Genomic DNA, 25,588 nt, shown 5'->3' on the forward strand with positions numbered 1-25,588 from the left:
TGTGCTTCTTTTCTTTTCCTGCCAACGCCTTATGCAATTTCTATGAGATTAGCAAATTTTTCATTTGCATCCTCCAATAGGAAAATCATTCTTCCCATTGAACTTCTCTATCTCATACTTTCCCACTTTGACGGTTCCGCTAGTAGACGTCATTATCCGCTTGTTTAACAACACCAGCTTCTTTCAGGAATTTCAACAAACACCTTGTGTACACTACACAATACCCAAGCAAAAACCTCAAATCGTAGCTTAACCACCCTGATTTGAATAAGGGCTCTGATACCAATTGTTAGGAGGGAAGCCGCGGAAGCAAACCACCTAGAGATAAATCCTTTATCGAAACTTATACCAAGTTCCAAAACACACCAACAAGCAATGACTAACACTACTAGCAATCAAAGTAAAGTAAAACTAACTACGAATGTAAATAGCAAATAAAGATATGCTCACACAATATTTACGTGGTTCGGCGATGTGCCTACGTCCACGGGGGTGAAAGGAAAATCCACTATATGAAGAAACCAACGACTTACACAACCCGCAAGTTCGTCTCAAGAAGAAAGCTCGATTTTTAATCAAAGAGAAGATCAACCTCTTCCTTTGTAATCTCTCCTAGCCCTCTCTCTAATTTTACAGATTTTATCTAACTTATTCTACCACAAGATAGCTGTTGTATTTATAATAGAGAGATATATGCTATTGCCATACCAACTATTGCTGATAGATGTTATTACCACACCAACTACTATTGCTGATGCCACAATTCAACATCTGATTACTTGATTACAATTACAAATATCAACATCTTTATTCATCGTTCCTTAAAAGAAGATATAAGGATTTTTTATTTTTATTTTTTTAAAGCTCCTTATCGGATTTGAACAAATGACTTCTTCCTTGCTATATGACCTTATTCTATCAAATATTATGTTTTAAGTGTATTTTCTATAACCTTATGTTTTAAGTGTTGATTCAATATCACAAATCGAAATTGAGAACAATTGGGTTATTGGGTTTGGAACGTCATTACTTGATGGAACCTAGAAAGATAAACATGGTTTACATATTAGTTTAGAAAATATGGTTTCTATTTTCTTTCTTTTACAAGGAAGGGCTATTCTCGAGTTTTACCAAAAATCAAAACTAGTGAATATCTCACCCTTAGAAGTATTTTGATGTGGGACATTCACTTGATGTAGAACAAATTGCACTTTTTTTTCAAGAGAAACTGGATTATAAAAAATACGAAGAGAAAATGATTTTCATAGCCGAATCAATCCATCCAAATATGGAAGAGTTGACTTGGTTTGACCTGCCTGATTTGGGTTGACCAGTTTGGGTCCATAGTCAACACAATTTTGGTTTTAGTCATATATATGACTTTAGTTTAATTCAATTTTAAGTTATTTAGAAGTTGTTCGGTTAATTTCTATTTCAACTTTAGAAAAATTTTATTTTTTCTAGTTTCTTATTTGTTTTTAGGTTTCTATTTTTTCTAAATTCATTTTTATTCTTTAGACTATAATTAAAAATTCCTAAAAGTGTCCAAATTGAATTACAATAGATTTAAAAAGTTATTATTATATTATAGATAACTTAGAAAGTTAATTTTCATATTTTAAAAGATTTCTAAGTTGTTATAATGAAATTATCTATCTAAGGAGATTCAAAAATGAAATTCAATAAATCAATTCAATTCTCTTTTATATTATCTTAATTAATTTTCAATTTTTTGCGTTATTTTCCTCCAAGTCATTGTGTGTTTATCAATTGAATCTATTAATACACACGTTTTCGTTACATCAAGTGATATGAGCTTTTGTCACAATCCACAAAGCTTGATGAGGGTAAAATCTTATCTAACTGCTCAATTTGACAGGTTTGAAGCAAAAATTATATCTAAGTTGGAATCCCTTGATTAAGGCAAATTTCTCAACACCATTGAAAATGATAAAGGCAAGAAAAATCTTGGAAATGAAGACTCCAAGGATTCTCACCATCCCTCCCTCAATTGCCTTCATAATCCAAACATTACAAAAGAGAAGCCAACACAATGTGAAGAAAGCCCAAATTTGACGGCCTTGGGCTATCAAATTTCATAAAATTCAACAGACCAAGAGGTCAAATTGGTGTCGACTTTTTCATTGTCAAATTTTTTTTCGACAGGTCGAAACTATCAAATTAATAAAGGATGAGAGAAATTTGACAACTCTAAGCCGTCAAATCTGGGAACATCAAGAATTTCAACAGTCCTAGACCGTCAAAATTCAGTTTCTAAAATTCATGGGCCTTGACCCGTCAATTTTTTATGTCGAATTTTCCAATTTTCACGTGGTGCAAATATACTCAAAATCAGAACTTTGCTCTGAATTTTGATTTTAACCAAATCGTATCGTCCCAAATTGCATTCTATGTTCCCCTAAACCCTCAAACCTATCCTCCACCACCACCCCATCGAAACTCTTCCAATAATCCATTTCCCACACCTCATACCCCTTCCCTCAACTTTCTAGCCATAACACACGACTCCTAGCCCTCAAACTCATAACTCCAACCCTCCATATAAACCTTAAAACCCTTACCAAACTCAACATGTTCCTTACACTGATTATCTTGATGAATAAGATCTCTACTCTACTCTACTTTACTCCACCACCCACCCAAATCCATCAGATCAAATATTAGTTGAAGGCAAACATTTCACAATTTAATGACCTTATTCACATCAAGGATTTCCTTGATTGGTTGTTTATTTTGGAGCATTTCTTCAAATATAAGCATAAGCATTTCAAATCCTATGAAGAAGGAGATTTGGTGATGGTACTTCACATCCTCAAAAAAATTAGTGATAATGCTAACGTTGTGGGCTTACCAAAAGGCATGCACATCTTTCCTTACTATCTTCACGATAAAGTTTCCTTATCTGTGTCAAACTCAGGGATAAGTTCTTTTCAAGAACGGGGGCCTGACATAGGACATTTACTTGATATAGAACAGATTGCTCTTGATTTTCTAGAGAAATTATAATATAAAAAATGCCAAGAGGAGATGATTTTTATAGCCAAATCAACCCATCCAGATCTAGTCCAGTTGACTCAATTTGACCAACTTGGTTCAGGTTAATCAGGTTGGGTCCATACTCAACCAAATTTTAGTTTTAGTCATATGTCTTTAGTTTAGTTCAGTTTTAAATTATTTAGAAGTTGTTTGATCAACTTCTATTTTAACTTTAAAAGGTTTCTATTTTGTCTAGTTTCTAATTTGTTTTTAGATTTCTATTTTTTCTAAAGTCGTTTTTATGCTTTAAGCTATAATTAAAACTTCTTAAAAGTATCCAAATTGAATTATAACAGATTTAAAAAGTTAAACTTATATTATACATAGATTAGTTTCTTTGTAATATTTTAGAAGGTTTCTAAGTTGTTATGATGAAGTTATATTTAAAAAACGTCAAAAACGAAATTCAATACATCAATCCAATTCTCTTTTACATTATCTTATTTAATTTTTAATTATTTGCTTTATTTTATTTCAAATTATTGTTTGTTTATCTATTGAATTTGAATCTATTGATTCTCGCATTTCTGCCACATCATGTTTGCACAAAATTTATGCCCCCTCTGATTACAATTATTGTGGACATGAGTCAATAACCTTGGATCCTAACACAGGGTTGCTTGTTTGTGAACTTTGACATCTCTTAACATGAATTTTGAGTTTTTATTTAATGATTTAGCTATAATTAAATGGAAGAAATGATTCCTTCTGTTTGACCTTAGTAGGGCTTGTACTGATAGATGATCTCCATCCATTGGGGATTTGAGTATTTACAAGAACCATTGGTTTTCAGAAAAGAAGAAACAAAACTATTGTAGCCAAACATGTGTAGCAAATGGCTTTTTGGTCACAGCATCGTTAAACATTAGGAGGATTAAAAAGATGCACCACTTGAACTTCAAAAGAAGATGAAAAGAACATCATGCCAACTCGAGGATCAAATTTCCATGACCCTCTTCATCCTCAATCTTCCGACTAAAATTAGTCACTAAAACATACATGTAACTCTACAAAACAAGGCAGGTTCAAAGCTTCGTTCCATTTCAAAAAACTTGTGAACAGGACCATTACAATTTCAACTGAGGTTATAATGAAACGTTGACTCCAAAATATTAAATGTTTCGAATTATCTAAGAATGTTGCACCTGACCAAAAAGTTGCTTCAAAACAAGATTTTAGACCTTGAAGACGACACATAATTCTGTCAGTAGTAAAGATCATACAAACGAGAAACAGAAAATTTTCAACATATTAACAGATTTAATGGGAAGGGAATCGATTGAGATAGATAACTTGAGAACATAGACCAAGAACAGTGGGTTGGGTGTGGTTCCTCTATTCCTTCCATAATTGATGAAACAACAATACATACCCATCCTCGAAGAACTTTTCGGATGAGAACCCATCCCCAAGAAAGCCTGGTTGACTCTTTAACCAATTCCATTCACACCCATAGTAGTCTTCCCTGGTACTCCACACCCTGGTGGACCTTTCCTTCGACAGAGATCATCTGCTTTCTCACTTTTGCCGGCCGCGTGCTGTACTTCACCTCAAACTTTGGTGGCTTTCTCTGATCATCTGTGCCAGATGGCAATTCCGAAGCTTGTTGCAAGACCTCATCAAGGAATTCATTTGCAACATCCCCATCTTCGTCTATTCTAAGGCGTTTGGCATACCAACTTAAACCCTGACCTCAAAAAAAACATGCAACTATCATAAGCAAAGGGAAACATAACTATGATAGTAAATGGTGTTAACGAACAGAAGTAGTTTTTTTCATGGGATCCAATGAAAAATAAATATTTCAGTTATCTACTAATATGGCCTCGCATCCACTTAAAGATGTCAATGAAATGTGCTAGAATAGTTAGGAATTCCAAAATCTGTGTTCTGGTGCCAATTATTTTTAATACTTGGCTTTCTTAAGTGAAAGTCGGTAGACAAAACCAATGGTTCCTTTACAACTCTTTTGACATTATTTCCTCAACCACCTTAATCGTATCTTATGCTTACAAATTCCCAATTCATTATAAAAGCGAGCACTTTCGTATTAAGAAACTTGTTGAAGTTATGATATAATACAGCAGTTGCCCCACCATGATAAATGATAAATGATAATTAGACTCATCAAAAAAAAAAAAAAAGATAAATAATAATTAGTACAACAATATCTTTTTTATTTTGAGACGTTAGTTGGAGTTTAACACTTGGCCTCAAAGTTAAGTTGCAGTTCACCGTGACAAGCAACCAAGCCATGGGTCCAAGCACAGCTTAGTGGTTCATTGTGTGTTTTAACGTGATTTGTACTTTGATCGGATTTTTCTTATCCCACTTTTCATCAAATTGTGTAGAGGTATAATTTAGAACTATGTATTCTTTTTACAGCTTGCAGGAGTTACCAGTGGAAATTGAAAAGTATCTTCAATTATTCCATCATCAATGTATGTTGACATTGATCTTGTACAAGGAACTTCAGTTCAACATTGCATGTTCAGTCCCAAACAATGTAAACAAAAGTCATAGGTCAGACATACACAATGACTGTAAATTCAACAAAGCGATGAAGCATTATTTCTATTTTTTTTTTTCCTTTAGTGTTGAACCAGCAACTAATTGTTACAATATAGAATGTCAACCAACTAAGCCACAAGATTGGGACGAATTTTTTATGATGATCCAGTATAAAGAGGATGTGAATAAATTGACTACTACTTTTTTTTTTTTGCAAAGCAAGCAAGGATTAGTGGTCAGAGTTTTCGGTGGGTCCAATGGGTTTGGAACCCAGACTCCACACGCCTTATGAACTTAGATAAGTTGGCACCTTCAATAAATTGACAACTATTACGCTTAAATGAGACAGCAAAAAAAATGCTAAAGTTCATTTCCGCAGGTCAAGTTTATGCAAGGTAAATATAGAATGTAATATCAGAGCTGACAAGTTAGGTCACAGACGTTCACATTGTATGCCTCTACTCATCATCTCGTGGGAGACTTCCATATGAAGAAAGTGGGTACGTTCAACCATCAAAGAAAATGAATGAATTTATTAATGATAAAAAGAAAATGTTAATGATTGAATTTAATATGTAAATATTAGTACAAAATTGGAAAATACATAATAGGTACAATTTTTATTTTTATTTTTATTTTTTAATTCAATAAATTATCTATATGGTAAACACAACAGAGGACCCCACTCCTTTATCCCCCAACATAAAGAGGGGTCGGGATTTAATCTTGCTACGAATCTTGATGACAGCTTTTAACGTCATTATCTTTCCTCCTCTCTTCCCTTCAAAGAATACCCTTGCAACTTTATGTTCTTTCCTCTTCTACCTCCTTTTCCAAGAATACCTCTCCCAACGTTATTGTTTTTCCTCTATTATCCCTTTTTCAATAATACCCCTTCCAATTTTATGTCTTTCCTCTTCTACCCCCCTTAACCCAAAGAGGATGCCCGTGCCTACCGTATATCACTAATACCTGAAACAAGAAATGCCACGTAAGCGTACAGGCAGGTGCCTGGCACGCTGGCCAAACAAGAAACACTGAAATATTGACAAGTAATCTAATAAGATGGCTACCCTATATCTGGATAAGTAATGGCCATCTGCAGTGAACAAGAACTCCGCCTTAGTATTGATAATCATCTCAATGTATAGAGGCTAATGACCACACAAGTGAAGAAAAACAATAAATGCAATAACTACATTCCAAACTCTTGTTTGGGAAATTCTCCATCATCAACTGATAACCAGCTACCCTGGCATTCTTTCCGCACACTACTCTAAATTGGAAGTCCTGTTTCACAATTTAAAACTGTAAAACCTATCTCCTAGAATTCTTTTAAAAACAGGAAACAAAAAAGAAAAAGGGAGGGGAGAGCGAGGGGACCAAGTTAAGGGAATGATTTTTCAAAGCAAAGTAAGTTCATCCAAACTGATAAGTTCAAGAGAAGCACCTACCAAATAGCAGTTCCCCTCTTTCGCGGTCAAGCTTGACAATTTTGTTTTGATATGTTTGATAACCATTGACCTTTCTTCTTAGAAATACAGAGCCCAAAATCTGAGACCTAATGCATCCATTCATGACATTTCTCCTCTTTTTTAACGATGCCATAAGCTGAGGTCCTTAATGAATTATGGCGAGTACAAAGACAAATTTATGTCTAGATATTTTGTTTCAAGTTAATGCACAATTGTCTATTTTCTGAAAATTTTAGACCCATCTGAAGAAAAGATTTATAAAATATTCTCTTGGTGAGATACAATTCTTCAAGCATTGAGGAGTCAATATGCTAGAAATAAAAATCCTTGATAATTTTGTTTTAAAAGAACTACTCATTGAAGTGTCACCAATTGAATCTAGTTCTATGTTAAGTTAATTTTAGTCCTTTGATCAACCCGAGGCTCCAATAGCGGGTCAGGTCATTGATCAGGGGCCAGGTCTCAGATCTCAAAAATCAGGATGTGACATTCTGCTTATCAAGAAAATAAAAATAAAACATAGTCATCTAAAATCATGAGAATGTAACTCCTCCATGTTTACATCAGCGTCATTCTAGTTTTTGTCAACTTTAGTAATTGATAAATATGACTCAAGGTGGTAAAACAAGTCTAGATTGTATCTTCTTTGATTTGGAGTGAGATGGATACACCTACCCAGCAATAGGCTATCACTTCCATTTTGGAGAATGAACTAGAGTTGTGACACTCATTACTTGACAATTTCAAGGTCTGAATTGGAGGGGAGGGGGGAGGCAGAGATTTTAATCCTAATGATGCACATTTTTTAAGAATAGAATTTGCACCAGGTAAATTTATAATATTATTATTTGTACTTCGTAGCATCATACAAACTTTCCTGGTTATCTGTAAGACCATAACCGTGAACCGTGAATTGACTTGGACTTACGGTGTTACTTTCCTTTAGCATCATATTTGAAATCATTTGATTTTGATCCTCAAATCAAAATTGTGGTGGCTAAGTAACTCTTAGAACACCACGAATGGAAGCCATCCTTAGTGAAGCATGGACATATATGCTCTTCAGAAGAGCATCGTTACTCATTAGAGCCTGGTTGGATCATTTATAATAGCCATCCATCCTCTCATCCCCTTTGTAACCCTGTTACTTATCTCCAAACATATAGCTCCATATAGCATCCAATTTTTGGCTCTGCACTTGCATCTAATTTACAAGCTCTATCAAGAGATCATCATGCAGTGCTTGAAAGGTTTGGGAGCAGAAAAATGACCAATTCAAATACCGAATAAAAAATGAACAGAGATGTTTATAAAAGTCAACACCATGATTTGAAACCTAGTTTTTGGAATTGAGGCTGACCTGATTCATCCGATTTCCATCGAAAAACTTGAGAACATAAATACATATCTCTTTTGATAATTTACAACATTAATAAATATCTTAATCTACAACATATGTAGACCAAAAAAATGTAAGCAAAATGACCCAAAACAAAGATCTAAAAACTTCAGTCTCTTTAGCATGAGAATTTGGTAAAAGTATGAATTGAAATCTCATTAAATAAATAAATAAAAACCAAAGAAGGATGCCAATTACACAAATCTAAGACTTCTCCTTCCAATAATATTGATGCAGGACGATGAAGGAAGAATGCAAATTTGGGGAGTTAGCAAATTTGGTTTAGAATTGGGTTAAGGACTCGGGTAGGATAGGGGAATAAGGGACTTTAGGGAAATCTGGTTGGGGATTGGATTAAGGATTTGGGCTAGGATGTTATAAACCCAAAAGTAAAATAATTTTTTTTGCAATTACAACATTTTCAATAGGATAAAAGAAAAAGGGTTTTAAGGTTTATAAGATAAGGATTAAAGGTTAAGGGAATATGAAAAGTATCAAGGGTTGAGGTTTGTGGATTTTAAGAATCAAGAACTAAGAACCAAAAACCAAGAATCAAGAATTCAATAAAGTTAAAGAAAAAATAATAAAAACAAAAATAAAGATTAGAAGGAAAAAAAAAAGGGATAGAAATATAGTACCTTGGAATCACACCAAGGGTTTCTTGGAATCACATCAAGAATAGTGGAAAAATCACTTCGCTCCACGAAAAAGAAATTCATTCTTTATTCATCAAATTCGTCTTTTAAAAAATATCCGAATAAAATCTATATATAAAGAAATTAAATCCATGAACCCTAATCAAACTAAAATACCAAATAAATAACCTAATTTCATAACTTTCTCTTTCCTAATTTTCAAACCCTAATAAACATAAATGTAAAACAAACTAAAATTACTAAACTGCCATAAATATTATACTAAGAACATGAGCCAATAAAACATCAAAATATGCCCAAAAAGCATAAAATTAAAGTCCTAAAACAGAAAAATAAATAAATAACTACTCTAAAATAACCCCGAACGATAAACGATAAATCTAGACCCAAATAAGTGAAAACCTAAATCATTATAAATTTTTCATCAGAACCCTTGACCGTTGACTTGATTTGCGTTCCACATTAAATATTCTCCAATCACAAAATCAAATCAACAACAAAAACTCACCTTGTCCACCTAATTTCGATAGCTTCTATGAGTTGGTCAAGATTGACAAACCCATGCTAAAAACCATATTAGAACGCCAAACCTTAAGTGATGGGGACATCAGAGTTCATAGGCCTAACTTATTTGAGTCATGTTTTAGTTTTAGGATTTTATTTTATTTTAATAATTGGGCTTTAGTTATGGTCTTATACATTTTTTTTGTTTGAGTCTTATTTATTCTAGAAGTTAATTATTAGGTTAGTTTAGGAATTTGATTTAAATCTAGGTATTATTCATGTCATTTTATTTAAACCTTATTTTTGAGGGGTCAAAATTTATCGTATTAAATTGCTTTTGGTGTCTTTTGAAAGGTTATTTAGTTACCTATCCAACGAGCCCAAGATTTTACAATTCTGATGAGTTTTGATAAAGTTATAGTCAAAATAGTGAAAGGGTATCAGTTCTACACGAGATTTGCATCTCAAGGTCAAAAGTGTTAATTTTTAGGATTAAGTGTTGAGTCTAGCTTATATATGTTTATTGTAATTGATTTCAAAGAGTTGATGAATGAATAGAAAAACAAAATTATTTTCTTGTTTTGAATGTTAGTGCATTAAATGTGGTTGATGCCATGCAAATCATTGAGGTAATTCCAAGGTAAATATATCGTTTTCTTTAATCTTTTTATTATCTTCTATATTCTTCTTCAATCCATTTTTTCTACAATTTTTTTGTTTATTTGTGAGAAATCAAGAACCCTTTAATCTTTTCAAGAAACCAATACATAAACTATGTTTTTTTAATTTTTCAAGATATCTTCAATTCTTCAACTTTGATTCTTGAAAATACTTTTCCTCAACCCTTAAATCATTTCCCCATTCTCTTGACCTTTAATCCATACCCTATAAACATTATTCCTTTAACCCTTGTCAAACCCCAACCAAAATATCATAATTTACAAAACTCTGCATTTTACATCTCAATAGCCAATTGGGATTTTGGAAACCATTTTCCTATTGTCGCTCAAATCCTTAACCCAATTCCAAATCCCAAATCAGATCCCCTAACCCCCTTATTTTCATCTTCTTCTCTCATCGTCCTGCATCATTAAGTTTTGTAACAAGACATATCCTCCCAAACCTCCTCCACCATTATCAACCTAGTTCTCAAGCCTATTCAAATAGGTTTCCCATGCTACCCGCTTATCCCAACTATCATCAAGAAATTACAAGAATACAAATGACTTCAACATAGCTTCAATAAAAGCACAAAGATATACAAAAGAGCTCTCTGCCCTCTTTTATGTTCTTTCAATCCCTTGATGACTTTGGATCTAATAGAGAAGATTCGTGAACCTCCCTTCGTGATTTAAGAAAAGATATGAAAGATGTGAAATATGCCCATATCCATACAAGTGACTCAAACAATCTTATGAGATTACAAAGTCCTCTTGGCATTTTGACTTGCTGGGCTTTGATCCTAAGTGAACTTATGATCGACCAAGTTTTGAAACATTTATTTGAATAAACCTTTAGAAGAAATCGACAGAAATGAGAAACATTACAAAGAGAATCAACTCGTCAGAAAAAATGTATAGTGGCAAAGATAAAATTCTTTCCAAAGGATAACAATTACATGACCTTAGCTAGACTTCTTGGGCAGCATCTCTTCTATCTCCTACATGCAGCCAAGATATGGAAGATATACTAAAACCAACAACTTCCCATAACCAAAAACCTTCTACAGCTCCCACTTATTCTCTTACTTAAGCTCATCAACAAAATATTTTTTTGGAAAGTAATTTAGTTCTTTGAAGTACTTTCATTCGGAAAGGGAAAAGCAAACTTTCTATAAGATATATTGATGTGAAGAAACTGAATCAAGACTTTTCCAACCTAAGGTTAATCAAATCAAAATCACAAAAAACGGCATAAGCCCCCTACTTCAAACCAAAATCAACCTGAAAATAGTCTTCAAGACCTAAAACATAATAGAAGTATCATCTATCAACCCTAAAAAAGTAAACAATCCAAACCAATAATTAACCATGAATCTGCATTCTACCTGTATTGTAGTCATAACCGACTAAAAACTTATCTGAATTACATAAATTTTCTAGCATAATCAAAAGCTAACCCATCAAAAATTTATATAAGGGAACTCATTTTTTTAAGACGTTCGGTCACTAATCTTCAGTTCTACAACACAAGGGATATATTTCTTGAGTTCTACAACCCAATATAGCGAGCTTGTATCAAATGCACTGAGTTCTCATTTAAGTGTGCACAAGTAGCCCCCTAAATGTTATATTTTCTTCTTTTTCTCATTAATTCTAGAGTTCATCACGCTATTTCTTATGTTAATTCTTGACAAACCTAGGGCATCCGGAGCATCTCAAATACCCAATCTAATACCAAGAGGGAAAAAAAGCTTCTCTTGATTTGGCCCAAAGGAAATTGAACCCAATAATCAGATCAACACAATTTGGCCAAACATTGAAGAAGTCAACATCATAGAATAAGAAACTGACGAATTTAATTCAATTTAATCACACTCGCAATAGCAGATAACTCGAAATTCAATTTGATCGAATTGGTCATTAAGAAGATAGTCCGATAGCAGATCATGAGAATTAACAACAAATACATTGAGAAAGATCAAAGATCGGATGGATTGGATACCTGGACTCCACCATCTCCGAGATTGGAAGGAGTAAGAATAGGTCCAAGATGAGCTTTATCGATGGCCACAGGAACTTGAACCTTAAACCCTTTAGAAGGTCTGCGTGTCTCTTCCTTTTCCAAACGATTATTATGATGATCAACGATGTCTTCGGCTTCTTCGTGGGGTTCGTCCTTCAGAAACCCTAGAATTCCAGCGATCCTTCTCAGAAATCTCATCTGTGTAGAGAGAGAGGGATAGAGAGTTGAGAATTAGGGTTAGGGTTTTAGAGAGGATCGACTGGTAATCTTTAAGGAAGAAGAAAGAGAGGACGGCCGATGCTTTCTGGAGAATGGAGAATGGAGATTGGAGGATTTCAAAGCCTCTGGTTTCTGCCTGCCTTTGTGGGAGTGATAATTTTTTATTATTAATGTTTCATTATATTTATTAAAAATAAAATTAAGGGTGCTTTAGAGTTTTAGACATACATCCCTTGACCCTGGTCTTTGATGGGAGACTAACCGAAAAATATCTAAGTTCTTGGATAAATAAATAATTCTATGTCCTTGCAAGAGCCAAGAAGGTCTCGCTAAGTTGGTTAAAGCCTTTGTGTATTTTTTTTACAAGGTAAAAAGATTATAATAATAAAGCGGTTGAGTTGACCATTTAAAATCAAATGCAGAAAAAGAAAATAAAAGAAACACACAAATGTTACAATGCATCCCATCTAAAAACAAATTCCTCAAAGAAAATACCTTTAAAAACAACTTTTCCTTTACACCAAAAATACAATAACCCTTGAATGACCAAAATCATGTCGTGTTAAAGTCTTTGAGTATAAATTATACGGTGACTTGATTTTTAACATTTGTCTTCACTTACTAATTAGTAACCAATAATCTCATGCATGGTTTTCAAATTCAAATTTTCATCTGGTCTCATTTTTGAAAGATGATTCAACAAAACATCTTTGATTATTTCAAATAAAAGGAAAGTTTCTCCCCAAATCTCTAAACTAGAAAAGAACAAAAGAAAAAGGAAAAAGAGGATCGTCTCGGAGTTTTCATCTTATCTCGTTCATGAACAATACCAATACAACTCAGGAGATTTATCTTAGTTTAAGATGATTTTGGAAACCATAATCTCATTAGCCTTGCATCAAAATAAAAATCTATCTTCTTTAAACCTCAAGGATAGGATAGGATTTTCATGGAAGTAAAAGATGACAAGGTTTTCTTCAAGAGTTTTATAGGAGGTCAAAAACAAAGTATCGAAGGCGAGGTTGTCTAAACTAAGTATAATTTACCACAGTGATTGAAAATCTTGAACATGATGCATTTTTTTGGAGAAAGATTAAAGTTTTTTACTAGAAATTGTAAAATAAGGGTATATAAATCATTTTGCCTAATCCTCTCAAGTAGACAATAGTCAAAGGATATTTTATATATTCACCCAAATCTGGAATGGTTTGTCTAAATCAGCTTAATTTACTAAGGTAGTTGCCTGGTTGGTCAGTTAAAGAGACATATTATAGTTTCCCCTATTAAAAAAAAAACTTGATGCCACCTTGATATTTTGTAGAATACTTCATAGGTCCACTAACCTTATTTTTTAATTTATAAATTAATAGTCATCATTATTGCTCATTTTTTTTTTAAATTTTAATACTTGATTATATGCCTCCCAAAATATTTTTAAGCAAGAAAATCAAATTTATAAAAGCTATTCTAACCTGACACCATGCATAACTTCTATCAAAGAACTTGTAATGCAACACTATATTTTTTTTTTCTTATAACACATGATTTTAATCAAATTAAATAAATTTCAATGATGTGTGATAACTTCTTTTAAAAACTTTCTCATGATACCCACCTACTAATCTTAAACTTTTAAAATTATACAAGAGTAATGCTTGGGTAACACTTGGATTTACTGCGATTCTCACATTTCTAACGCGGAGATGCGCACATAACCGTATATACTTTTTACTTTTATCTCGAGGAAATACGTCTATGACTATCACATTAATGGAGATTCATAGTGAAAAACAAAGTGCTCTCTGGATTTATCTTAGGTACTCTAATTGCAAAGCCGGTTTTAGTGAATATTTTAGAATCCTTGTTTTTTCGACGGATGGCATGCTCTTCATGACCATGGTTTTTTTAACAAATGAATTAAAAGATGGCTTAAATGCGCTCACTTTTCAATCTCTAGCAAAAATTAACCAAAAAATAAAAAAACCCTTGATTTTTCTCCCACAATTATATAATCCTTCAAACTATTCAACTTTTTATTGTAAACTATTTAATCAATGCATCATTTTCAACCTCGTCAAATCCTTGATTTTTCTATCCAAAATTTCATTATTTTATACTTCTCTACATAGAATTTAAAGTTGAAGATGAGTATAAAAGAATTTCACCCAAGACAAGAAGATGATTGATTTTAGGAAGAATTGTATAGTCTCCTTTGTTCCTTTCAGAACTCCTTCGTGTCTACATCTCCTTTGTTTGCTAGGTGTGTGTGAGTGCAATATCGGCTCTCTTACATATCCTCAGTTTTTTCCACTTTTTCATGTCCTTAGTCGAAACTACTTCATGAGGTCTGCAGAAAAACCAAGGGTTATATTTAATTACAGGTTGAGATCAAGGGCATTTATGTCATTTCCAAGTAGTTTACTAGAGAAAACGAAGGTCAAGGGCATATCATCAGTTCCAAAATTCAGAAGGGTTATATCAAATATTCACCAAAAGATGGAGGGCCATGTCTTAAATAACCAAAAAATGAAAGGCATAGAACGCACGTGCCAGTGCCACCAAGAGAAAAGGTTGAGAGAGAAACGTTCACAATTTCACAAGTGGGCATTTGAAAATTCTCCATTTTTTTTCCCATTTGTCTGACGGTTAAAATGTTAATTCATTTCCCTTGAATTCAAGTCTCTCTCTCTCTCTCTCTCTCTCTCTCTCTAGAGAAAGGAGTCTTTTTTCCCAAAATTCTCTCTTTCGAAACCCTAGATCTGAGCTTCTACCTACTTCTTCTATGTTAATCTATGTTTCTCTAATTCATCTTAGATTCGATCTTCGAAGGTTCTCTTCTTCTTAGTGCTTCTGAATCTTTGTAAATCTAAGTTCTCCATCTGTTGATCCTTTGGATCAGATATGCCGGTTTCGGCTTCAGCTATCTATTTCTTGAATCTTCGAGGTGATGTTCTCATCAATCGCCTCTATCGCGATGATGTCGGGTAATTTGCACTTTTAATTCAATGAATTTAGTTTGTTTTTCTGTTTCTTTTCTTCTCAAGTTGGTAAATTTCGATTTTTGGTGGTTGTTGATTAGGTTTTTTTTATTATTTTAAATATCGTTTCGTTGGTTAAATTAGGGTTTTTAGGGTTTATAGGTTTTTTTAATTTTTATTTTTTACGATTCAAATCTTTTCATATGCTGTGGATCATTGTAGTTTGCATAGCATAGTTAGTTAAATCATACCGATTCGTTTAACATAATGATGCCAACATCAAATTGTTGCCAGTCAACAGCTCTAACACCAAAAACTATTGCCATATAGAGGAAATAGAGAAGAAACTTATACCAAGTTACCTTTTATGATTCAAAGAAGCTGTTGCCTGGGAAACCTTGTCATACCTGCGTGCCAGATACACGAAAACAAACTTTTACCAAAGAAATCTTTATTCAATTATTTATATTTATGCAGTGTTTATATTATTTTAATCCAAATCAAATTGTCAAAATACATTGGTTTCTATTGTATACTTACTAGTAATTAAAGTAGTCAAAAAATGTTTCCTGGTAGATGAAATGAAGTGTACAAATATGTCGGCATATCTGGTGTATGGGATCACTGTTCTTGACACTTCTTACCCATTTTAGACACCGAGACACTTTCAACATGTTAGAATAGAGTAGTACATGGGATACATTTAGATGGTTTTACACCAGTTCCTATCCTTCCTTGTGATACCTGAACTCTCCCAAATTAAAGAATAAAAAGTCTAAAAAATCTGTCTGTCCAATACCCATTAGAAATTATTTTCAAATATCATCCTATTACAATTAAACTATGTGAACCAACTAACTACTCCAGCTAGCTTAGTTGGTAAAGTCTTTGGGTGAGTATACCAAAGACTTGGCAAATCCCATTAGCACCGAGTTATTGAACTCATTAAAAACAGGCTTACCGATCTAAAAAAAAAATACAACTCCAAAAGTTCGATCTGTTGGAGAGGGGGAGAACTTTAATATAAGAGGGTCATGAGGCTTAATTGGGGTATGAAACACCTGAGAGTGGAGGAAAAGATACACTCAACAAACTATAGCAATATGAAAATAGTAATTGCTTGACTCGTATTGAAAACTATGTTAGGAGAAATCAACCCACAAAGTAACCTTGGAGATATTTGGGCTGTTTTTCTATTGGTGCAAGCTAAACAAAGACTTTGAAAGACGGTTCTTAAAGATTTTGTTTTCAAGAGGGAAGATATGTGCTCTTCTTAGTTTTGTGAAAGCTGGATCTTTGTTCTGTTACACTTACAAAAAAATAACTAACTACAACAAGTTAAGGTTTTGGGTTCTGTTTTCAGCTACATTACATAATCAGAATTTTGTTATGTTCTATTTTAATTATCTATTGGTGTAATCACTTGTACAAATCACATATCACTACAATATTTTCCCCCAGTGGCAATATGGTGGATGCATTTCGGACACACATAATGCAAACAAAAGAACTTGGTACATGTCCTGTTCGGCAGATTGGAGGTTGCTCTTTCTTTTACATGAGAATCAGCAATGTATACATCGTGATTGTTGTCAGCAGCAATGCTAATGTGGCTTGTGCATTTAAGTTTGTTGTTGAGGTACACAACATCTTTTATTTTATGCTGATTACATGTTCAATAGTTGGTTCATTTTTATCCATTTTTGTAAAAATTGGACCCATGTAACTACTTCTGGAAACAGTTAAAATGTGAAATCTAGACTTTCAAATGTTTTCATTTAGCTTGGCAAATGATACCATATATTTTCCTAAATGTAATCGTTTGATGTTGGTTCGACTAAAATACTCCAATCCCAGGGAACTGCAATTGTCAATTGCTAGTAATGCCCATTCTCTATTGAGGAAATGTCTAGGGTACAAGAACCATTGTATACCAGAGAATTTCTCTGTACAATCCACACTGTCTCCTTCAAACCCATTTAAAATGCTAACATTTTTGTATTTTTTATTCTTTTTTCTATAATCATAAAGTTCCAGATATTTTATAATTTAAATATCATTCCGAAAATCAGTAAAATGTATAATTTTTGTTATACATTTTGATTTACTCAAATACATTTTATTTTTGAAGTCTGACTATGTAGAAACATACAAATTGCTTTGTTTTCTCAAGTGCTTCTGGGAGCTGTTTCTTGCCTTCATCACTTGTTCACTCATTACACAACTAAGATCTCACTTTTTGAAATCTCAAATTTCCATGATGCCTATTCTGCCATAGAAGATTTAGTAAGAAAGTTCTCTCCATTGCCATGACATCATTTTGCCTCTTGGATTTCATAAATTATTATTTTATTTATATTCTTTAGTGGACCTCCAAGTCCAAGTATGTTATTATGACAATAAATTTACGAGGATAATCTTTGTTAAAGCAATGGTCCTAAGATATGGTTGATATGCGTCTATAGGTGTGTCTTTTTTATTATTATTATTTATTTATTTATTTTTATTTTTTTGGGTGGTGGTGGGCTCAAAACATTATTTTTACATAACAGGTGTTTTGACTAAATTTAGATATAGCAACATGTATTTGCAATCACCAATTAGAATGCATGCGTGTATGGTTTGCTTTTTTATTTTGAATGTTTGTCATATCATATTGGCCAGTGCCCTTGCAACCATTAAAATCCATACTTAAAAACCATGGTTACAAAATAAAGCTGTAGCCCTCTTTGTCATAGTGGTTAAATCATATCTCTTCCGTGATAGCTGATACCTAGGCTCACTGATTTCTGTGCAGGCTGTTGCTCTGTTTAAATCTTATTTTGGTGGGGCATTTGATGAAGATGCTATCCGAAATAACTTTGTTCTGATTTATGAGCTTTTGGATGGTAAACATTTTCATCAACATTTTATGTTCTTACATGATGGAGCAATACCACTTTGTTCTTTATCATATGTTTGGATAAACAATAAAATTTATTCTGTAATATCTAAGTGCTTTAACATGTGCTTGGTTGCTGCAAAAATTTACTGTTAGTATTGTTAGGTAACTGTATGATTGCTTGACTGTCTGTACTCGTTAACTGCAGAAATCATGGACTTTGGTTACCCCCAAAATCTTTCTCCTGAAATTTTGAAGCTTTACATTACTCAGGAGGGAGTGCGGTCACCATTCTCATCCAAGGTTAGGTTTTAGGAGTTTTATGGTTATAGGTTCCAACGTTCATAGCTCCTAGGGTCACCATTTTCATGCAAGATGGATCTGTGAGTTTTATAATTTAGGATCCATGATTTGCCGGTGGAATTTTGTTGTCTCCTATGACTATGATCTCTGACACGTTTATTTGGTTAATTAATTTGGAGATTTTTCTTTGCTTTAACGTGTAAATATATTTGAACTGGAAGGTTCTTTTGACCATTTGTTTCTTCCATTTGAAAAACTTAATAGCCTACTGATAGACCAGTCCCGAACGCAACTCTACAAGTTACAGGTGCTGTTGGCTGGAGACGAGAAGGCCTCATGTATAAGAAAAATGAGGTGATTTTACTTATGGTTTTTGTTATGATTTAGTATGCTGGGGCCATTACACCATTAATTTATGCTAATGCATTACAGGTTTTTCTGGATATTGTTGAAAGCGTCAATCTTCTTATGTCTTCAAAAGGTATGTGTTGGTCGCCTACATGCTTATTTGTGCTAGCCCAATGTGTCGTTTTTTGTCAATCCCTAATATTTCGACAACTATAGGTAGCGTTCTGCGATGTGATGTGACTGGGAAGATTCTTATGAAGTGCTTTCTTTCGGGAATGCCTGATCTAAAGTTGGGCTTAAATGACAAAATCGGTCTGGAAAAGGAATCACAACTTAAATCCCGGCCCACTAAAAGGTAGATTCTGAGTGCACACCTGTTTCGTTTTTCACAGAAATTTGTATGCAGGTTTTTTGCCAACACATTTCTCTCCTTCATACAAATTTGATGTCATTCATCAAAAGAAAAACACAAAAATTGAGATGTTGTGTATAAATCATTCACATATTCTTCTGATCTATACATGCCAGTGGGTCTAATTAGGAAAACTGGTTAGGACATGCAAGAAAAAAAATTATATTAATATATTTATCGGTAAGTGGAAACATCCCCCTTGTGTTTCCATCCACTTGGCTTTGGAAAAAAATTCCTTTCGTTTTGACATCATATGTATATGTTAGTATAGTTGATCAGGATTTGTGCTTTCCTATCAATCTGGTGTTAGTTCTGCACCTACTAATTTCTTCACCTTTTTGTTTGCATGCTTTGAACCTAATTTTTAATTATTTTTTCAGACTGTAACAAATATTTTATGATAGCTCAATTTACCAATTGTATATTCATCAAGGGGTGTAATGTCAACTTATCTAATTTCCTTTCTCAGAAATTCTATTCTAAAAATTGTCAAGTCTTAGTTTGCTCTTAGCTTCTCTTCACTGCTTTCCATCATACCATTTGAATGTACTCATGTCAAAGGCATGCATTAAAATAATCAAGGGTTAAGGAGTTTTTTTTTTCAGACTGTAAAGGTGCCTCATCGCTTCTAGTGTGAAAGTGGATGAATCGTGTCAATCTTGGGACGTCAGCATAATAATAAATCTTGTTGGGCTCATTCGAAATTTAATTGTTTATATCGCTTAATTACTCTAGCATCATCAGACATGCATTTCTAGGTCTCATAAATTATGCTTGTTTTATTTCCGTCTCTGTTATGCTATATATTGAGCATTACATCATTTTTCCTAAAAGGGATTGCTAATCTTTTAAAAAAAATTGTCTAGTGATCTCTCTTTAAGCATTTTATTTTTGCTCAGTACTTTGATCCTTCTAGTTATTTTGGTAACCCACTACTCAAATATGCAACCTTTTACAGTGGAAAAACTATCGAGCTCGATGATGTTACTTTCCACCAATGTGTAAACTTGACAAGGTTCAACTCAGAGAAGACTGTTAGTTTTGTGCCACCTGATGGTGAATTTGAATTGATGAAGTAAGATCACTACTCCACTTGTAATTTATATCTGTTTTAACTTTGGTACATTTAGATTTATATGGATTTTTTTTTTCTTCTATGGTTTCTGGTGAGACATGCTGATTTCTTTTATTTTTCAAAGTTCTTCTGTTTTGAGAATAGATTAGAAATTTATTGGTAAATAAAGCAACCCCCTTTTCAGTATATGCACATTGGAAAAAATCCCACAAAATGAATACAATTTTAATAATTGCGTTCTTGATAGTTTTAGTGGGTGATAGTGATAGTATGGGGTATTAAATTCTTCTTGAACCACTGTTAATAAGTGTCTATTGATATAACCGAGGATGCTTGGTGGAAATTATGGATGACTAATTAACTGTATTTTAGCATTCTTGATAAACCTATGTAGCATCTTGATTATACAAGTGTAAAATGTGTTGAGGATATTTTTGCTCCTATATGAGCTGCCTATGTTTCATCAATACGGATACCAGCGGCATGGAATTTCGAATTTGGTTCTATAGGATTCGTGGACATGGCTAAAATACTTCAAAATATTGTGAAAGAAGTATGTAGGGTTATATTTCAACATTGTTGGATATGGTAGAACTCATGGGCTACGGTTGATGTCAGTAAATATCTTGCAATACTGAAAGAAATCACTAGAATCCATAGAATGTTGGAATTTGACTGACTGACACAGGTAGTTATCCTATTTAGATGAATCCATTCAACATAGCTATTCAATGTTTTTTATTGTATATAAATAGTTTATACTGCTGTTTGGAGAGCTTAGTATATGTTGATTGGTAGGTGTATGGATTAGTAGCGTATACCTTTTTCTGTTTCTCCTGTATTTTCTATTAAAGTCAATTTTTTTCATAGGTATCGTATTACTGAGGGGGTAAATCTTCCATTTCGGGTTTTGCCGACAATCAAGGAACTGGGAAGAACACGAATGGAAGTGAATGTTAAGGTTTGTATTATGGTATCAACGTTGTGAAGGACACAAATTTCATGCAAGCATGTTTTCACATAGTCTTACTTCTATTAAACCTTCAGGTGAAGAGTGTCTTTGGTGCGAAAATGTTTGCACTTGGAGTTGTGATCAAGATCCCTGTACCAAAGCAAACAGCAAAGACAAGTTTCCAAGTTACGTCTGGTCGAGCCAAATACAATGCCTCTATCGATTGCTTGGTCTGGAAGTGAGTGTCTAATATGCTAGAATTTCTAAAATGTTTATAAGTTCAGATTTCAAGTTCTGTCAATCTTTTAATTTATATTGTAATCCATTTACAAAAAAAATATATGCCAAAAGCAAATATTTGCCTTCAGTAGCTTACTGAAACATGGGTATACAGAAAAAGAAAGACTTAAACTCAGCTGATTCCAATCTCCATCAACTTTAGGGGGGGAGGAGTTTTCTTAATATGTTCAATAATTAAATATTAACTCTTCTTTGTTGTCTCTAAATTTCTAGGACTTCATATTTAGTTAAAATTCTTCAAAAGCTTAACATCAACAAGCCAATTGAGTGATAGAATAACTGCTAACTAGGCCAATTTTCAATAATCTATGGAAAGCTTTGTCTAATTTGGTGGACAGACGTGAATTTTATCCTAAAACCATCCCTAGAACTTTTTTGATTGTAGACCATATGAAGTTCTTTGTTGCTTTATAGTGTTAAGATGGAAGAGATAGGTTACAACCACTTTCCCCATCACTTCAAAATGTGGGCATTCCTGTGCCCAAAACTTCATTTCTGAATGAGAATCTGAGTGAAAAGTGGTTCATTACGGATCTTAAAATAATGAGCAAACATTTAGATACCCTTTTTTGGAGTTGGGACTTAAATTTCAATGAACTATTTGGTTATTGATTTTGATTGCACATCCACAGTGCTCTTGTGATATTGCTCTAATTTACTTTATTATTACTATTTGTTAACCAATAAGCTCTTTTTTAAGAGAATGGAGCATACAAGTTAACGCCACAGAATGGATTTTCTCAACCCATTAAGTCTACCATCTCAAGTCCAGCATGTAGCATCTTTCATTATAGTTAATTTATGTAATTTCCTCGTGAAAATTTGCAGGATAAGAAAATTTCCTGGACAAACCGAGCCAACTATGAGTGCAGAGGTTGAGTTGATTTCCACAATGACAGAAAAGAAGTCTTGGACCAGGCCGCCAATACAAATGGAATTTCAGGTGCTGCATTAATTGTCCAGTGCCACTTTATCATCATCATTATTAACAGTGTCTTATCTTAACCATCCATTTTCTTTATTGGTATTATCCTAACCGTCCATTACCACTTCATAAATTCTTTATAAAATAATATCTAGTTAATTTTATGGAGAAGAGATAGAAAACCTGTTTTAGCCAAACCCACCACCAAAGCTGAGAAAGGATGGGGTACCCACCATTCATACGTTTGTTCATTTTTTTTTTTTAAATTCATCTATTGACACTGTTGCAGTCATAGTTTCTCTCTTCTTCCTTTCTCCTTTTATTTATGTCTAAAGCCTTTCACCATCAAAACTTACAATGGAGAGGAGCAGAGGCAAATATAACATAAAATTATGCAGTGAGATGAATATTGCTTTGGGTTCCCATTTTTCTGCGATTTAAAAGATGGCGGGATCAAACTCTCTTATAGGAGAAACAGCTAAGGGGTAACAACAAAGCATGGCTTCAACCTTGGTAGTGATTCTGGTTCTCTTTTTTATACCACTAGTCATTATTCTGATGAAGAGGATCCTAAAATTATGTATTTATTATTATTTTATGAGAGGGGTTGGTTAATCGATTAAGTTTGAAAGAGCTGTTGTTCTAGTTGACTTTATAAAGAAGATATAGGGGTTATCTATGATTCTAGGATTTCTTACTCAAAACACGCATGGAGCAGGATCAAGAATTAAAAATTTATTTATGCAATTTCTAGTATATTTGGAGAATTCTCAATATTATTTTGTTTATTTATTATCTATAATTGTTCGTCTATCTTTTGCTATAAACTGGCTCCATTGATACAACAGGTTTTATGAATCCTGTTTTCTGTGCAGGTTCCAATGTTTACAGCATCAGGTTTACGGGTCCGATTCCTCAAGGTATGTAGAACACTAATACTCCAATTTTTCTTTTATGAAAATTTGGTGAATAAGGGATTTCCCTAATTAATTCACCAAATTAATTGGTGATTCCTCTTTCTATTGGGAAAAAAAAATTTGTTTTTTTCTTCTCTCTCTCAAATTCCTCCCTCTGTAATTCATCTATTTTATTTCTTAAAACATCATTTTTATATTTTCCGAATTTTTCTCAATCTTTCCCAAACTAAAGCCAAATTAACCCTTGCTGAATAAATTGTTGAATCCAGACTTGGTTACGATGTTTCTTAAGTATTCACACACAGATCAACTAGTCAACATTATCTTATTTCTTAAAAATATCATTTTTACAATTCTCGAATTTTTTTGAATCTGTCCCCAATTATGCCAAATTGACCCTTGCCGAATAAATTGTTGAATCCAGACTTGGTTACTATGTTTATGAAGTCTACTAATCAACATTGGTGCAGGTGTGGGAGAAGAGTGGGTACAATACTGTCGAATGGGTTCGTTATATTACAAAAGCTGGATCATACGAGATCAGATGCTAGAGACCTGAGACCAACTCTGGTTTTTTCTTTAAGACTTGTGGCTGGAAACATTTCTGAGCAAGTGAAGCCTAACGTGTCTCTTGGATAAAGTAATATAGCCTCGGATACCCTTCTAAAGATGCAAGCAGCTTTTATTCTATTTTCATGTATTTTTTACGTCATTTTTTTTTTCTTAGAATGAAAATTCCTTACTGGAACTTACGTTTGATATTTGGTTTTGTTCAGAGATGGCCCCCTCTTATAGCCTCAGAAAGTGTGTTTTTTGGTTTTATTGTTTTTTAATTTTCTGGGTTTGGAGTTACCTATTGTGATTTACACTGAATTTTTCTTTATCTTGTTTTGTCACATTTGTTTTAATTAAGAATGGCTGTTATTCTTCAATTTTAGCTAATTGGGTGAAGCCCCCTAATCCCAAAGATTCAACTAATGACCCTGTGATGCCTATGTGCAATTGTTTTGTCTTTTTCTTGTTCTTATAAGACCTTCAACTTGAATGTATATGTATGGTTGACGTTAGGAGGCCCTAAGGAGAGTCAAAACATATATATTTTTTTTTAATTGTATGGATTAGAAGTTTTGGAATGGGATAATTTTTTGTGAGGATGATCTATATTATAAGGAGATCATCCTCTTGGAAATTAGCTTATTTTGAAACTTTTAACCCTATCAAAAGTGGTTTGCAAAACTTGGATGATTCATGATTCTTCAACATGTAAATTAAGGTTAGAAGTATTGGAATGAGTTGATTTTTTATGAAGATGATCTATTTATCATAGAAATCATCCTCACAAAAAATCAACTTATTCTGAAACGTCTAACCCTTATGGGTGGCATTCGGCTTACAAACTTATTCTTACAACACGTTTGTCCTATGTGAGTTAGAAGTTTTGGATTGGGTTGATTAATAAATTAATTCTTACAACACGTTTGTCCTATGTGAATTAAAAATTTTGGATTGGGCTGATTTGCGAGGACAATCTTTATGGTGAGGAGATCAACCTCATAAAAAATCAGCTGAATCTAAGACTTTTAAATCCATCAAAAGCGATTTACAAATTTTTGATAAACAATCGACGGTTTACAATTCTAAAATCATTTTTGATGGACTTAGAACTTTCAAATTCAGTTGATTTTTGTTGAGGATGATCTCCTCATCATAGGGATCATCCTCACCAAAAATCAGTCCAATCCAAACACATAAGACAAATATGTTATGAGAATAAGATTGCGAGCGGAATGCCCACATAAACATATTAAACGGAGTGACATCTATTAGGGAAGATCCAATGGTGGAACTCTTCCCACTAAAACGACCTAAATTACGCATGTTTCTATCTTTTACATCACTAGCCGATGATATGTAATATTGTAACCCAACAACTTAAACAACCCATGATTTTATCTTTTCAATCCTACAAAACTTTGTGTCTTTCCAATCCT

At 33.3% G+C, this 25,588-nt stretch overlaps 2 protein-coding genes across 3 annotated transcripts; one reads left to right on the forward strand and one right to left on the reverse strand.

Moving 5' to 3' along the window:
• Positions 1–4,059: 4,059 nt before the first annotated feature.
• LOC147391489 (uncharacterized) lies at positions 4,060–12,649 on the reverse strand. Of its 2 annotated transcripts, XM_086458757.1 has the most exons (3): positions 12,267–12,649; positions 6,642–6,667; positions 6,346–6,540 (listed from the first exon to the last, which is right to left on the reverse strand). In XM_086458757.1, exons 1-3 carry the CDS (start codon positions 12,483–12,485, stop codon positions 6,534–6,536), a joined length of 252 nt encoding a protein of 83 aa, XP_086314883.1. In that variant the 5' UTR covers positions 12,486–12,649; the 3' UTR covers positions 6,346–6,533. The 2 variants fall into 2 exon arrangements, with proteins under 2 accessions (XP_086314882.1, XP_086314883.1); XM_086458756.1 differs by lacking the exons at positions 6,346–6,540; positions 6,642–6,667 and adding an exon at positions 4,060–4,744 and having other exon boundaries at positions 12,267–12,644.
• A 2,492-nt stretch (positions 12,650–15,141) lies between these two features.
• On the forward strand, positions 15,142–24,529 carry LOC147391490 (Clathrin adaptor complexes medium subunit family protein). Its single transcript, XM_086458325.1, has 13 exons — positions 15,142–15,490; positions 16,946–17,123; positions 18,282–18,372; positions 18,574–18,668; positions 18,933–19,022; positions 19,101–19,149; positions 19,233–19,371; positions 20,387–20,503; positions 21,374–21,464; positions 21,551–21,693; positions 22,584–22,698; positions 23,556–23,600; positions 24,068–24,529. Exons 1-13 carry the CDS (start codon positions 15,408–15,410, stop codon positions 24,146–24,148), a joined length of 1,317 nt encoding a protein of 438 aa, XP_086314451.1. The 5' UTR covers positions 15,142–15,407; the 3' UTR covers positions 24,149–24,529.
• Positions 24,530–25,588: the final 1,059 nt, after the last annotated feature.

This window comes from Akebia trifoliata, chromosome 11, assembly GCF_017979445.1.
Source record: "Akebia trifoliata isolate Shusen 1 chromosome 11, ASM1797944v1, whole genome shotgun sequence".
Lineage (NCBI taxonomy): Eukaryota > Viridiplantae > Streptophyta > Magnoliopsida > Ranunculales > Lardizabalaceae > Akebia > Akebia trifoliata.